Source organism: Panthera leo, chromosome C2, assembly GCF_018350215.1.
Source record: "Panthera leo isolate Ple1 chromosome C2, P.leo_Ple1_pat1.1, whole genome shotgun sequence".
NCBI lineage: Eukaryota > Metazoa > Chordata > Mammalia > Carnivora > Felidae > Panthera > Panthera leo.
Window position 1 is genome coordinate 90,936,133 of NC_056687.1, and position 17,590 is coordinate 90,953,722.

General features: G+C 35.1%; 1 protein-coding gene across 16 annotated transcripts in view; it reads right to left on the reverse strand.

Moving 5' to 3' along the window:
* Positions 1-17,590, reverse strand: part of NAALADL2 (N-acetylated alpha-linked acidic dipeptidase like 2) — a 1,343,235-nt gene that overhangs the window by 470,167 nt on the left and 855,478 nt on the right. For all 16 annotated transcript variants that reach the window (XM_042954993.1, XM_042954989.1, XM_042954981.1 and 13 more), the window contains one exon: positions 7,042-7,192. In XM_042954993.1, the coding sequence (XP_042810927.1) occupies positions 7,042-7,192 (151 nt within the window). The remainder of the gene's footprint in view (positions 1-7,041; positions 7,193-17,590) is intronic.

Below are 17,590 nucleotides of genomic sequence, written 5' to 3' on the forward strand. Positions count from 1 at the left end.
AATTTGAATCATTTGTCAGATATCACACCAAATGCAACTCTAATTTTCATAAATCTCATTTACCTAAATTTTATGGTTGATGCCAGATAATGTTAGTAGAATCCCCATTTGGTTAGACGTTCTGCACTTGGGATTTAAAGTCTGGTTATGTTAATCTAGTTACTTTGATTAAGGTCAGTTTCTCTAAGTATCAATTTACTTATCTAGAAAGTGGGGACAATGAAAGCTGTCCGGCTGAAAGATCTAATAAGATAAAGCATACAAACTAGTCCTATAAAAATGTAAAACTAATTTTTTCTGTTGTTTCCATTAGCTTCTTATACTAATTGTGATGGAAATTCACTGATAAATCATTTTTTAAAGCAGTGGATTTTATCATCTTGGAATCCCCATAGATTTTTATGGGAACTTTGAATCTTAAACAAATGGATTATCTCCACTGAGTATGTGTTTAATTCAAAATAGAGAGCTCCAAGCACAATAATCAGTAAAGAACATCCTGAGTGACTAATAAACTACGTGGCACACACATATTATCTATGAACATAATCATTCAAAATATTCTCTAAGGGGCTATAATCTCAGACATTCTAGCAGTTATAAATTTCTCTGTTTGAGATCAAGAAAACCTATGTAACTAAAATTATTTTTCAAACAAAATTTAAATTTTTGCAAGGAGCAGTTTGAATTTAAACAATCTATCTTTTCAATATGGTGCAAATTAAACTCACCAAGAAAAAAATCAGCTTAACAATGAGCCACTCTTTAAATAGTTCTTAGAATCAAGTTGGACAATATTTCATGTAAATCTGAAGCCTTCAGGACACATACAAGAACCACCAGTTAGAGTAAAATAATAAAAACACAGACACTTTATTTTTTCCCAACAAAATGACAAGGCATTTCATGCTGTGAATATCTAACACTTTGTTTTGACAACTAGGCACATATTTATATTTCCTGCTATTCTAGTGAGGGAATAGTTCAACACTGTCTCAGTTGATTTAGTGCCAACTGAAGTCAGTCTTCTGACATTTGTCCAGGTAACTGGACCAAGAACACCTGGAGAAGACTTGTCACAAATTACAGTGATATTCTTTATTCTTTGAATGGTTTGGGTTGGCAGAGGTGATGTTGAACAGACAGCAGGTAAACAACACACAGATCCACTGAATTGTAACACTGGGAATATTAAATAAACTGTGTCATTTGATACACTTCACTAGAGTAAAACCACTGAAAAAACCCTTCCTCTCCAGAATTTGAAACAAAGAAAAAAAGGGGAAAAAACAGGATTGGAACAAATGGAGGGACATATACACAAAACTTTAAATCAAGATGGATTTCAGAAAGTAGGGTATAAGGAGAATTAAGTCTAAGTCAAGATAAAAGAAAATTTGGATTTCAATTAACTAGTTGTCCATAGATTAGACAGGAAGTTTTTTGGAGATGGTACTAAAAATAAATTCTATATCCAGCAGAAGTTTCAGAAGATAAATTATTTTTTTAAAAAAAAGAATATGGAAAGAAAAGAATTTTTAACTACTAATAGTATTTTTGGTCTGGTTGTCAGACAATCTGAAGCTTAGAAATTAGGGAAGGATTTTCTTTTTTTTTTTCAACGTTTTTTATTTATTTTTGGGACAGAGAGAGACAGAGCATGAACGGGGGAGGGACAGAGAGAGAGGGAGACACAGAATCGGAAACAGGCTCCAGGCTCCAAGCCATCAGCCCAGAGCCTGATGCGGGGCTCGAACTCACGGGCCGCGAGATCGTGACCTGGCTGAAGTCGGACGCTTAACCGACTGCGCCACCCAGGCGCCCCAGGGAAGGATTTTCTTTTCCACGTTTCAACATAGGCCAAATGATATATCCTTAAAGATACCCATTTCTCACCTCCCTATATTTATTCTCACCCTTAGCTTTCTGATTCACTCTTTGTTTCGAGCTTTACCAATTAATACATTAAAGTTAAGCATATCTTTGTTTATAACTGGTCACTGGTGTTATAATTATGAGCAGTTACTGTAAATGTTAGTTCTTATTCCACATTTCCATGAGCCCCCAGCTAACATGATGATAAGTTTTTGTCACTCAAAACCACATGAGCCCTAAAGTCTCTTAGAATTCTAAAACTGGATGGTTCTAGGGAATGAGGTATGCTTCGACTATAGTTTATTATAGTTGAAATACTTGTAGCAAGTTGGTGGAAGCAGTATGATGAAGTCTGCTATTCTGGACACTTAATGTTTGAAACATTTGATAATTTATCAAAGGAATTAAGAGAATACATTAGACTTTAAATATCCTAATATCTTAAGCAGAATTTCTGCTGTTTTGAGTGGTACAATAGGTGTGAAAGAATTGACAGGAGCATTTAAGGAGAAAAAAAAAAACCACATATTTTGTAAACAAACCTGTCAGAGGTACAATGCTTATAGACACTTTTTTTTTTTTTTTAGCTTTAATTAGGTTAATTAGAATCAGGGTACAGCCCAGGGTCAGAATCATCAAAGACAAGTAGTCATGTTAAGGGAACAAGTTACTCACTCAACCAATATTTACTGAGAGCTAATGGAGTAGAAAAACTGGGTCCAGGATCCAGAGCACATATATTCCTCAGTCCTGATTGGCATGGAGGCAGGGAAATGAAAGGCAGCAATATAAGATATTGAAAGAACAGTAATATGAGGTCACAAAGTTTAGGTCAGTAGTCCTAGTGGTCCAAATGTGATTTGGCAGATGAAGCATAGAATTCTTTAACTCATTGGGTCTCAAAATTCATTTGCATCACCTGAAGAGTTTGTTAGAACACAGAAAGTTGGGCCCCTCTTTCAGAATTCCTATTTAAGTCTGGGGCAAAGTTTTAGATACTGCATTTCCTTACAAACCATCTTGTAAGATCTGTATCTCTATCTATGTATTTATTATATTAGTATGGTTCCTTTTAATGTGAAGAAAATAAGGTTCAGTGTGGTTAATATGCCAAATGAAGGTAAGAGCTTATTTCTGTTAAAAGAATGAGACTTTTTTTTTTGCAGTGTTATGGGAGGAAAGGTTATTTAAAATCTTTTTTACTCTTTGTTCTGATTCCATAATAATCAAGAACTTTTTGGATATGCAATGAGGCTTACTGAGCAAAACTATCTTACAGAAGTTCCTGTCTCTTATGTAAATCCATTTGGATCATGTATCATGGAAGAGTGCCTTGGCATTCTTGTTTAAAAAACACCTACTTGGGGCACCTGCGTGGCTCAGTGGGTTAAGCATCCGACTTCAGCTCAGGTCATGATTTAACGGCTGGTGATTTCAAACCCCACCTCGCTCGGGCTCTTTGCTGACAGCTCAGAACCTGGAGCCTGCTTCATGTTCTGTGTCTCCCTCTTTCTCTGCCCCTCTCCCACTCATGCTCTGTATTTGTCTCAAAAATAAATAAACATTAAAAAATAATAAAAAACACCTACTTGAATCAATACAAAAATTGTGGTATGCTTCCCAATAATAAAAGAAAATGACTTACTGATACATGCAACAATGAATAAACATCAAAGACATTATTGTGAGCAAAAGAACTTGCACACGATATACTTACTGTGTGTTTCTATTTGTACCAAGTTCTAAAATGTACCATGATGGGGGCGCCTGGGTGGCTCAGTCGGTTAAGTGTCCGACTTCGGCTCAGGTCACGATCTCGTGGTCCGTGAGTTCGAGCCCCGTGTAGGGCTCTGTGCTGACAGCTCAGAGCCTAGAGCCTGTTTTAGATTCTGTGTCTTCCTCTCTCTGACCCTCCCCCGTTCATGCTCTGTCTCTCTCTGTCTCAAAAATAAATAAACGTTAAAAAAAATTAAAAAAAAATGTACCATGATATATGTGAGACTGGTGCTTAGCAAGGGCTGGTGATGGGAAGGAAGGACTCTGAACTCTCAGACGTGATGAAAATGTACTATAGCTAAATAGGCAGAGACATTACATGGGTATATCCTTTTGTCAGTTAAGATGTGTACATTTCAATCTGTGTAAATTTTTTGTGTAAAAATAGCAAGTGGCACTGTGGGATGTGAGAGATGCACAGACAACACAAAATATAAAACTAGAAATGTAGATAGTTAAGGAAGCCAGGTGAGGCATATGGAAAGTTCATTATGCTATTCTGTTTATTACATATACATATATTAAAAAACAAAACCACACACTTGGATTTTTATTATTCCATACCCTTCTTTAGAACTTAATTATCCTTAGATTAGTTAATAAAATAAAATTCCTAAAACTGGAAAAAGAAGTGCTTTTATATTACTTCCTCTAATAATCATTTACCTAACTATACTGTAGGGTATTAAGTCAGATACTTTTATTCACTTTGAACAAATATTTATTTGTAGTTTTTATTTACAATTCACAACCTGCCTTCTCCTCTTCCCTCTCTTCCTCCCCACAGAATTGAGGAGGGTTGCATTACATTTTTTAAAAATGTGACCCAAACCCCAAGATACAGAGATCTTAAGACAATTGCAGGAGGAAGGGATAAATGAATCAGAAGCCAGTGGAATAGGTCACTACAGTTCATGAGAGCTTCTCAGCAACCAGAGAAAAGAGAGAAAAGAGTTGAATCTTTTCATTTTCTTTATGTTTTATAGAGATTAATATGTAAAAGAAAAAAAAGAGACCCTCCCCCGGCCACACATATACATTGGCATGATATTTGTAAAGGAATTCTTCATGTGAGTACATTAGGAATAGAGTGATATTATTTATTGCATTTGTAATTTGTTATTGGGCCTAAGAATTCTGGCTTATAATTTTGCCCCAAATGGTTAGTTATTTCATCTTTGTTTAAGAATGTAGGCAGCAAGTGTGATTACTCACATTATAAAAATGCTTCTGTAAGAAGGATTCTAAAGGAATGATGGAAGTAGAAAATCATGTTTAGCAAATACCACAGAAATAATTGTAACAAACAAGAGTCATTGATGAATGCTGTTATTTATGAGGAAAAGTACAATAAAAAAGAGGATATTTAGGTATCCTTATAGTATCTTCCCAGAAGATATCCATGAATTACAACGGGGAAAAATAGTACCAATACAGGAGAGAAAACTGGCAAACACCAGTTTGAAACACATAGTTTTCATAACCAAGGGATAAAAGTTAATAGCGTGGGAAATGACGCATATCCGCAATATGTACCTCCTCACATAATGCACTGAGGAGGGCACCATCTCTTCTGCAGTATTCCTGCCAAAAACCTATAACCACAATTTAATCATTAGAAAATATTGGACAAACTCAGTTGAGAGATTCTACAAAATAAACTGCCAGTATTCTTCAAAGGGTCAGGGTAATAAAAGAGATATTGAGGGATTATTTCAGATTGGAGAGGAGTAAGGAGACAAGGTAACTGAAATGTAGCATGGAGTTCCAGACAGGATACTGGGTCAGAAAAAAAAAAAAGTCTATAATTAGTTAACAGCACTGTATCAATGCTAATTTTATGGCTTTGGTACCGGCATAATATTATGTAAGATGTTAATACGAGAGAAAGCTGGCATTAAGTTACACAGATTTTCTAAATACTCTATTTAAAATTGTTTGTGAGTTGAAATTATTTCAAAGAAAATAAGAGAAAAGAAAAAAGGGGGAAAAAAAGCATTCTGAGATTGCTTGAGAATCTGGCCAACATTTTGCTAGATAATACCGGATTCTAATTCATGAAATGACTGGAGCCAAAAACAATGTTAAGAGCAAATGGGGGTAATTGAGCAATTTACCAATTTAAAAGGAGTATTCATAAAGTAGCTTTGTGATAGCATGGCAGCCTACTGATTCATCACCAAGAGTTAGCCTCCACATGTACACGCCTGAAGCTGAGCTGTAACAGCCCAGGGAAGTCAGAGCATTTGCAAATGGGAGAGGTGGAATGACATTTTTGGTGATGCCTAGAAATCGTAGATGGACACGTCCTAATTTTAATTTCAAAATTCTAACAATGATACAATAGACTGTAAAAACACAGATCAATAAGGTCTCAAGAAAAATTCTTAAATAGATTATTTAAAGTGTACGTGGGAGGACAAAGCAGTCACCAGTAGACCTAACACAGTTTATAAATTATAACTCATATTTGACACGATAGACTTCTTTCTTGGAGAGTTATTGATTAAGCAGAGAAGTTAATATAGATAGAGAGAGGATAACTGGACTTGAATAAGATAATTAGAATGTTCTTTGTGATGTTTTCTGGAAAACAGGGAGAAATTTTGGCAAAATACATGAATTATTACGTGAAGTTTTTGTTACTTTAATTACTGGCAGTAGTGTCATGGTTAATGGGTTACTATCACCCTGGAAGAAGGTTCACAGAACTTCTTCTTTGGCCAAGTCTGTATTAACGGACTACTTGTTAATGATACACTGGACAGAAATTCAATGACGCAGGGAGCACCTGCCAAAATCACAGGTGTCTTCTCTCTACCACATGACCTCCCCAATAACATGAACACAACTTATCGAGAAAGGGAAGGATATTTGATGCAAAGATGGCCATCTCTATGCCACCAGTGACTGATCCCTTCCTTTAGGGAGCCAGACAAGTCATTCATATTAACTCCATTCTTCTCCAACATTATTTCCACTACTCACTCAAGACCATGTGTAACCCTAGACTCGGTACTGAAAGTAATTACAGACATCCGAAAGCAGCAGTTATTTCATCCTTCTAGGTATTTTTATGTTTTCCACTATTTGGAGTGCCTGTCCCACAGAGTATTAATTTATCTTTAAGTCAATCAATAATAATATAAAATATGTTATCTCTTCGTTCACAATACTGCAATTTACCCAAACATCTATTACAGACTTCCAAAGAGTTTTATTCCAACAAAGGGTAGCCTATAATTTGAGCAGATAAAAAAAATAATTTTTTAAATATGGGTGGTAAGAATTTTCCAACTTTGCCATTCCTTGATTAATTTAGGTGGTATGTACTCATAAGTTACAACCTGTAACAGTTAAGAGGATAATAAAGATTAACAACACACTTACCCACACTTGGATAACCAGGCGTAGAAGGGTCTCCTCCTGGGTTCAGTGACACCATGAAGGTATCATAGCTAAGATTTGCAGTCTTTGGTAAATCACAAGGATCAATATATAGAAGAACACCACCAAATCCAGCCTTTTCCAATAAGGAAAGCTAAAAGAGGAGAAAAAAAAAAACTATTAAAAATATCAGATGCAAATATCTACTGTCCTGAACCTTCCTGAGGGCCCCCACTATACCAGTCACTCTGATCCCTGCCCTGGATGAGCCAACCAGATCTCCCAGATATAGCAACTGAGGAATATAAGGAACTAAGGGGCCTCCCTCTGAATGGTCAGTTCCTGCTCTGTCTCTGTCACTAAGGATTTTGAAAGTAGTTCCTGAATGGGGTGGCTAAGTGGCTTAGTTGGTTAAGCATCTGACTCTTGATTTCAGTTCAGGTCATGATCTTGCGGTCCATGAGATGAAGCCCCATGTCAGGCTGTGGGTTGACACTTTGGAGCCTGCTTGGGATCTCTCTCTCCCTCTCTTTCTGCCCCTTCCCTAATATCTCTCTCTCTCTCTCTCTCTCTCTCTCTCTCTCTCAAAATAAATAAATAAACTTAAAAAAAAAGAAAACAATTCCTGACTACTTCATTTGAAACATAGCTAATGCAGACTCCTCTCTCTTCTTTAGTAAGTATGATGGGGAGGATGAACTTGACATTTCATGTTCTTTTTGTTTTAACTTGGTCAATTAATTTTTTTGGGTAAAGAGCTTGTATACTTTAGGGTGATTTACATGATGTGGAAAACAATAATCATAATTTGCTAATCCATTTGTTTCTCCTGAGAAGGGAAAGGTACTTAGGGGACACTGGGGAAAGAAATGATGGAGATGATGGCTAGGAATCACATTAAGTGTAGGCAGTTGCAATTCACTGTGTGACTCTAGGTAACACTTGTGCTTCACTTCTCAATTACTGCTTCTCTTGTTTATTTTTACAGTGGACTAAGCAATACAGTAGCTTGTGGATCTGGCTGGACCCCATCATGAGGACAGAATCATGCTTATCTTCTCTTCCAATGTTCACTTGCACTTAGGGGGCACATAGTAGACATTCAAGAGTGTCGCTAAATGAAAGAACGAATGAGAAAGATGCTGGTTTCGCACGGCAGCTATTCTTGAAAAAAAGAGAACTCTAAGAAAATACTTAGGATGTGCTTCTATTGGAAAAATAAAACATAATTGTACCTACAATATGGTTTTTACATAAAAGAAGTTATAGTAGAAAAATAAAAATACTTGATGTAAGTACATCACATTCATGCATTTTTTCAACTCCTTTAAAAATATTCTGTAATTTCCCATTTTTGAGTAATGGACAAGTACATATTATTTTAATTAATACATATTATATTAAACATACTTTATTATCAATCAGAAAAAAATAACCCTGATACCCTAAGCAAAGAATGTTTGACTCACATGTTGAGTCATGTTTTTCCTATCAGTGCTTTTTTTTTTTTTTTTTTTTTAAATTTTTTTTTTTTCAACGTTTTTTAATTTATTTTTGGGACAGAGAGAGACAGAGCATGAACGGGGGAGGGGCAGAGAGAGAGGGAGACACAGAATCGGAAACAGGCTCCAGGCTCCGAGCCATCAGCCCAGAGCCTGACGCGGGGCTCAAACTCACGGACCGCGAGATCGTGACCTGGCTGAAGTCGGACGCTTAACCGACTGCGCCACCCAGGCGCCCCCCTATCAGTGCTTTAATGAAAAGGGAGAAGAATTTAGGGAGGGGGGAGAAATGAGAAAAGGAAAAAAGAGCAAAAAACATGTCGATAAGAAGGCTGGATTTAAGACTGACTCTGAAAAGCTCACACTGAAGTCCTTAGGGAGGGTTTCTAATGTTTAGATGCTGAAATTGCTATTTCTAAAAAAAATGATCAATGGAATGATTTTGAATGTTCTGCTTACTATAGGAGAACATATTAAGAAAGAAATATGAACAACTCCAGAAAACAATTTTTAAGTATTAAAAATTACTTTAAAAAAATTAAGTAATTCATGGTCACTAGACAAAAAAAAAGATACAGGCAAATAGTAACAATCCTATTATCCTATCTGTCAAAAAGTAGTAAATGTTAATATTTCTAAACTCTTTTATTAGGGCTTAGGCACATATACACATATACATACAAAATAAGACCACTTACCATAAATTTTGCAAACTTTCTTTTTTTTTCTCATAATACCATATACTAAATATTGGTCCATGCTGATATAAGTACACTTTCATATAACATTAATAGCTGTACACTGTATATATGTGAATGCTATAAATAATACAATAATAAGATGTAGAAATGCTGCCAAATGTTATTTAACCAATCCTTGACTGTTATTTACATGAATTTTAACTTTTTGTATCATACTTCAATAAACTTCCTTATAGCTAAATCATTGCACAAATGTATATTTTCATGAAATATATTTCTACAGAAAGAATTTCTAGGTGAAAGTATTACTATTTTTTATGATTTTTGATAAAATATTTTCCCTCCAGAAAAGCTATATATAACTAGCTACATTCTTACCAGTCATATATCTGAGTACTTATTTCCTCCATCACCAGCATTGAATATTACTTTTTGCCAATCTAGCCAAAACTTTACTGTCCATTTTTTAAAATTACAAGTGACGTTAAATTTATTTTTGCTCGTAATTTTGGTCACTTGCATATTTTCTGAAGAATTACCTGATAGTGAAAATTTTTGTGATTCCTAGGGTACTTATCCATTCACAACTATATACTGAGTGTCACTTTTTGCACATAATATGCTGGCATTGGCATATGGAGATAAGTAGGACAAAGTGCCTGCTCTTAGGAAGTCAGTTAACCAGTGGAGTGATTAATAGTTTTCATCTTAAGTGTTAACCCCAATTAACTGGCAACTAGTGGCTGCCTGGGGAAGCATTGCGAGGCCAAGTTCAGGGTCGGTGAAAAGTGGAAAATAGCTCTATGAGAGATGTCTGCCATGGACACAAGAAAGGCAAGTGATGATCCACATTTTTTGGTTGTTGTTGACCCTGCTTCAGTGGGATAGTCAAATTATCTTCAAAAAATCTCTTTTAAAAAGGTCAATACATTAACTATTTGACTGCTTAAACTTGATGACACCTCGTGACTTAGAATTTATCACAGTCAAAAATAAAATGCTACAGTTGCATATTTTGCTTCTTGTGCTTATGACTGGTAATACATTGTGATTTCTTTTATAATCAATATATACCATGATATTTTTCTATACTTGACAGCTTATAATGAAGCTATGTAGTTTAATAGTATAGTATCTCTTGCCAGAGTTGATTACCTCCCTACAACCCTGAAGAGATAGCCTTCTATGTGATTTTATCCCCTCTTCCCATCCTCTGCCTGTAATGGTTGGACCTGAGGGGGACAGGTCTTCAATGTTGTCAAATCTGGTTCATGATGCTGTCCCTTACTGGCCACCACAGAGCTCCTAACTAAGTAACTTGGTGGCCTAGTTTCAGAAATTATTACGGGATTTCCAATGAAGTTGGCAATTGAGGAAACTGCCTATATTAAATCAAATAACAAATGTTCCTCTATATTGTTAGAAATGAATTTTGAACATGGTGAGGTAGTGGTTACCTAAAATATTCAAAGGATCTACTCTTCTAGTGAGATCATATTCTTTAAAAATGCATTCAAAGGCAAGTCAATATAAAAAAGGAGTAAGCTAAGCTGTCACTGGGTTGTCTGCTTTTGACTGTCCCTGGGAGCACAAGTAGAAGTTATTAGCCCTGCCCAGAACCCTTCATACTTTCAGATCACTTGAGACCTAGGATGATTCTACAGGGGGTCTAATTCATGAAAAGAGAAGGCAAATGTAAAGCTAAGATTTCTTAACACAGAAGTTTGATTATCTTTTGCTTCTCTCTCTCAAGTATATTACGTGATAAGTTTAGCGTTCTTCATCATGTTTTCTACCTTGTAAACTAAGACAGTATTTGACATAAGAGGGAGACACAAAAAATGAGTCAAGCAAATGGCCCTGAGCTCAAGTGTTACAAGGTCATGAAGAAGCAACTCACAGCCACAGGCTAGTATAGTGTACTGAGCCATCAGTCTGTATCACCCTGCAAGGGCACCATTTCCTAATTTACATAAAATACTATAGGAACACATTTCCATGAAAGTAGAAATCATTAAATCAGCCTCCTACCCTTTTATTTAGCTCAAGGACTTACTAAGTCTTTGGTGCCTGAGATAGGGGCTGGGCTAGTAACTGAGAAATGGTCCCTAGTCTACCCTGGGACACTTCTGTTTCTATATGCAGAGTCAGTCAACTCCCTTCAAGCTAGGTCATGATTCCACCAACAAACAAGACATTATTTGAAGCAATTATAGTCCTCAAAGTAAAATTTTATTGTATTTAACTTTTTTAATGTTTATTTTTGAGAGAGATAGACAGAGCGTGAGCAGGGGACGGGCAGGGAGAGAGGGAGACACAGAATCCAAACCAGGTTCCAGGCTCTGAGCTGGCAGCACAGAGCCCAGAATGGGGCTTGAACTCACAAACTGTGAAATCATGACCTAAGCTGAAGTTGAATGCTTAACTGACTGAGGCACCCAGGTGCCCCTACTGTATTTTTTATCTACAGGAATTAATAAGGATTTTATGGGTATTTTTAGTAGCACTAGATTGTGATCTGCTTGAAGACAGGAATGCTGTAGCTTCAATTTATATCCCCAGTGCCTAGAATAGTACCTGCTACCAAATGATTTTTCTCTTTTTAAGTTAATGAATAAATTAGTGTGTGTATCAATGAATGAACAAATGAATACACAGTGCATATGGGTACAAGTGTATTACATGAATATTATTTTGTTCTACATTTCACACCCACTGGCTGGAAAACATGCAATACATTTTGTGGCAGCTTGGATATACATGTGTTGGAATGTGAATAGAAGTATTAAACCAGCTTATTTCTGAAATTAACACACACACACACACACACACACACACACACACACACTCAATTAGATGTGTTATGCTTAAACTTCCATAAAAATACATAATTAAAATAGAATTATTTTGTTTTGATTTTTGTGTTATTTCATTTTATGTTTTGTTATCTAAGAGTAGAGACAAGGAGTGTTAGAGACTAGCACACTAGGATTTGAACATGTGAGTTTGTCTTGTTGACAGGGTCTTGCAGATAAAATGTCTTTGGCTAACTTCAAGGAGGCTGATCCCATATTTCTTTCTGTGAAACATATTAATACATTTCTCCTTGTGTATAGTGTATAAAGCTAGGTCTTAACAGTTGCCAAATAATTGCTTCTGAAATAAATGGTACTACAAATCCATGGGCAGGATATAGCAGCCTTATTGAACAGATCTTACAAATCTCAAAGCTCCCTGAAAACTACTCACTCAGAGAGTAAGTAGTCTGGTACCTAAAAATGGTCCCACATAGGTTTATATTTCCACTGTCTTGGGGCAGGCAGCATTGGGTGGCTGTATGGTATTCCTATATTCAGGGGGAGAAAAAAAATCATTCAAAGAAGATCAAAGCCAGGAAGAGTGAAAGCGAAAGGACCCTGTTCTGATTCCTGACACTTATTAACTTCTGTTCTTACTTTTCAACGAAAACATTTTTTTTTTCTCTTCCAGAATGAAGGTGCTGTTATGAGGTAGTCAATCCACTTCCTCAGTATCTTCAATGTGAATTCCACAACTAGACTTTAATCCATTCATAGATGTTCCTAAGTTGTGAATTCATCCTTTTGAATCCATCAAATGTCAGCCTTGCTCTTTTTATTTTCACTGATTACAATGCATGGAATCCCTCAACTACCACCTAATTTTAAGAACCTGAAGTTGAAAGCTTGTGTTTTCCTCTGTTACTTAGGTTCCCTAAAACACTGTCCAAGCACTAGAACCATTCTTCTGGCCTCCATAGCTAGAAAAGCTTTCTGAGTCTTCATGTGAAAACAAGAGCAAATATAACAATAAGAGGACCTTAGTCTTACAGATAAAATTACAGTCTACTGTTACGGGCTGAATTTTTTTCACCTTAAGATACATATGCTTAAGTCCTAATCTTCAATACCTCAGAATGTGACTATATTTGGAAATAGAGTCTTTAAAGAGGTAATTAAGGTTAAATGAGGTCATATTTATGGACTCTAATCCAGTATGACTAGTGTCCTGAAGAAGAAGAGACGTATCAGAGATGTGTGTACATGGAGAAAAGGCACATGAGGACACACCAAAAAGGAGGTGATTAGCCAAAAAGAAAGGCCTCAGGCTAAACCAAACTTGTTAACACATTGATCTTAAATTTTCAGCACCCTCAAGCTGTGAGAAATTTTCTCTTTAAACTACCCAAAATACCCAAACTGTGGTATTTTGTTATGGCAGCCCTAGCAAACTCATACATTCACAGAAGGTGCCACACTTTATACAAAGACTTGGAAAAATATTTGTGATCAGTATCTAAGCCTTCTGAGTCTTTTTTATGCCAAATCATCTAGCACTAATTGCACATCTACTATGAGTCAGATAGTATCCCCAAAGTTATTTGTTGAATTTCATTCAGAATATCAAATACGTCATGTCAACTTCCACTAAGAAGTTGTTGAAATTGTAATTCAGAAAGGATAAGAGCTTGATCCATGGTCTACTAAGTGGCAATTCCAGGGATCAAACTAGAATTTTCCAAATTCAACTCTGGCAATCTTTCTGCTAAAGCACAACTTTGCTTTCAATAACACATCCATCCTTTACAAAGACAAATAGACTGGCTAAAGGGTGAATTTATAAAACACATCAGATTCTCTTGCTGTGGTTTTCTTTCTGAGAGGACACTGGAATCAATACTGTGTGAATTATATGCCTATTTATTTAGATTGCTAAAAAGACCTGGATTTTTACAAAGTACTGTCAGGGGAATTAATATGCATTATAACAGAATGTGTTAAGGATTCATGGCTTTAGTAACAGAAAAATAAAAATAAAAATAAACTTAAAAAACATGAATCAAACATTTCATAGCACATTCTTATTCATTTAAATTACATAGCTCTGGCATATATGAAAGATGAAAATATCAGAATGTAATATATTCCTTAATCAGATATTTTGACTTCAGGGCTTAAATTTTATGTTATTCTTCCTTCTTGAGATTGTTTTCCCTATTAATAGGTTTGTGGTTTGGCCCTTTAATTATGTATTGTATTGTCAGTATACCATTAAAGACATTTGTAAGATTCCTGTTTGCTTTGTTATGTTTCAGAAATAAACTCACCTTTCTTTGTTAAAGGAAAAAAAAAGACTATTATGGTGAGGAATATTCACTGTAATCAGACTGAGTATATCCAAGGCATAATCACAGCATTCTTTTTTGATTTCACTGAACACCTCTACTTGGATTTCAAATTGCTTTCTTAATGTATCCAAAGTTATTTAAATAATTCTGGTGAGATTAATAAGAAGCAATGACCTTCTGCTTTTGTGAAGAAAAAAACTTGAGGTAATGCAGAAAGTTAAGCCTGCTATGGAAGTTGTAAAAAGAATCCTCAACTTTTATCATTATAATTCAAAAAGGAAGGAAGGAAGGAAGGATGGAAGGAAGGAAGGAAGGAAGGAAGGAAGGGAGGAAGAGAGGAAGAAAGGGAGGGAAGGAGGGAGGGAGGGAGGGAAGGAGGAGGGAGGGAGGAAAGATCTCCTATTTTTAAGGTATAAAATGTTTATTTCACTTTAAACTAATATCTCATTGTGGCCTGTGGAATTATTCTTATTTCAAAAATAAAATAATCATGACATAAGGATGACTAGATCACTCCACATAGTTAATGGCATATTCAGAGTAATGTGTCCTCATAATTTATTTTCCTTTTCCCATTAAACTATATTACTTACAAACCATGAAAAATGTAACTTGGCAAATTTCTTTCAGATTTTTAATTCATATTATTTGACAACTTTTGCAATGTTTTCTGCATAGTAGAAGCCTAATTCAAAAAATAAAATTATGATATCATTTTTCCAACCGTAGCTTAAAAATATTGAAGAGAATGTTGTATTTTATTTCTATTTCCTATCCATGATAGATCCACCTATGTAACATGGATCTTTTATTCTAGATTCTAGGCTGAGAATACAATGATAGAGGAGGGACGAGCAAGTATTAACCTAAATAATTTTATTTTCAAGGAGAGGGATTTGAGATTCGGATAGTAAACACGGTGGCCGGGGGTCTTTTCCTCTGTCAAGGTGGTTCATGAATTGAAAACACTAAAAGGTATTGGTCTTTATCAATTTTTCTCAGATGATTTAATTAATTATAGCTAATATTGGAGAAAATATACAATTGCTATTAGTAAATATATTGTTGATATTACCAACTGCATGGACTACTTTTCATCTGTAGACATGCTGTTGCTTTTAAACCACACAAATCATGTTCAACAGGAACAAAAAATAATATTAACACTATATATATTTAGAAATTAAATCATAAAGGCGTAAGCTTCTGACTTACCAACTTACTATTGTTAGTGCTTATATATATATATATATGAATGTATGAGAGAGGAAGAGATTGTTGGTGGAGAGAACAGGGCCTCACATACTCACTTATGTGCATATCTGGGATCCTGTAATTGTCTAGTTGAATAAGAAACATCAAAGAAAAAGTGTACAGCTCTTCACATAATTTAGTTTTTAAAATTTACTTATTTTTCTATTTTTATTGAGGTATAATTAGCATGCAGTGTTGTATTAGTTATAGTTATAGCATATTAGTTACAGACAGAACATTACTTTGACTATTCCAAAATTCACTATTTTAAAAAATTTTTAATATATGTTTCCAATATTCTTAACTAAGAAGATATTTAGCTAAAGCCTTAATGGGGAGAAACCCACGGATAATAAATAATAATAATTAAGTATCTCTAAAGATATCACAGAAATTTGCTATTGTTTAGGTTTATTGACATAATTTTCTGATGTTTCAATGTCTTGATAAGAATCAATATTCAAAATGTCTATTTCTACCATCTAACAAAGTTAGTTCTTTAACAGAAATACTAACTAGAACTCCTAATTTATACACAAAGAAGGGGAGAAAAATAAAAACTGTGGTGATTGGACATATATTTGATGTTCAATGTTTTCTTAATTTATGGTATTATGAATCAAGATATAAACACAAACAAAAAATAAAGACAATTTGGTAGTGTTTTTGTTTTTTTTTTACCTGATATATATATCTGTAGATAGATAAGATATATAAATATAGGTATAAATATAAATATAGATACAGATACAAGGTATATATATCTTATCCAAAGTGGGTGGAAATGGAGGGATATGAGGAAAAATAAATGAGTAACATAAAGAGCATATTTCAAAGTACTTGTAAAACTTCACCATAGGAAAAAAAATAAATTTCACCATAGCAAAACTTCAAACCTGAGACTACTTCCAGTGTTATATGATGTTTTAAGCTGTTAGAAATACATCTGAATTTATTGAGTTGTTTTTCTGTAGCTTGGCTTGCAAGCAACATGGCAGATGAAAAAGCACTGAACTGAGAGGAAGAGGTCTTGAACTGGACCAGCCATTAGGCAAAGGATGCTGGGCATGCCACTAAAAAGCTATACAGTTCAATTTTCTCATCCATAAAAAGAGATGACCTTTGCCCTGACAAGTCACACAAAATGACTGGCAGATTCAAAGGAGGTAGTCTGCCTGAAGGACTTTGAGAAGTATAAAATGCTACATAATGTGTGAGGTTGGTAGTGGGTTTTTTGATTTTTTTTTTTGGGGGGGGTGTTTGTTTGTTTGTTTGTTTTTTGATGATGCTAAAGGAAGAAGAGAAGGAGGAGCACCAGGTTGATAACTGAAGGACTGCCATTTCTTTGGATTTGTTTGTCATAGGGAATGGTATTAAGGAAGAAAGAAAAAACACCCAGAAGTAGTTATCCTGAAAAAATGTTTCTTGACATAAAAATGATGAGATTTCATAGGTTTATTTCCAAAAGTAAATATTAACATGATTTAAATCTACTCTTCCATTATCCTTCACTTATTACCAGGCTCTGTTTGCTTTTTGTTATATACTAGGTTAGAGGAAATGTGAATAAAAAATTCTATGATCCTCCCAGTCACACATTTTCCCCCAAACTGCATGAGTGGCTTTTTAAAATTTTTATAATTATATTGCTTAAAATGTTAGTTTATATCTTTTAAAATTACGATAATGATTACTACATTTTCCTTACCAAGCAAGGAAACACTATTTTTTGTTACCTTTTTATTGATTTTCTCCATTTAAAAAAAAGGGCAGTTGAGTCTCCTAGGTGACTCAATTGGTTAAGCGTCCGACTCTTGGTTTCTGCTCAGGTCATGATCTTACAGTTCGAGCTCCACATAAGGCTCCAAGCTAAAAGTGCAGAGCCTGCTTGGGATTCTCTGTCTCCCTCTCTCTCTGCCCCTACCCCACTCATGCTGTCTCTGTCTCTC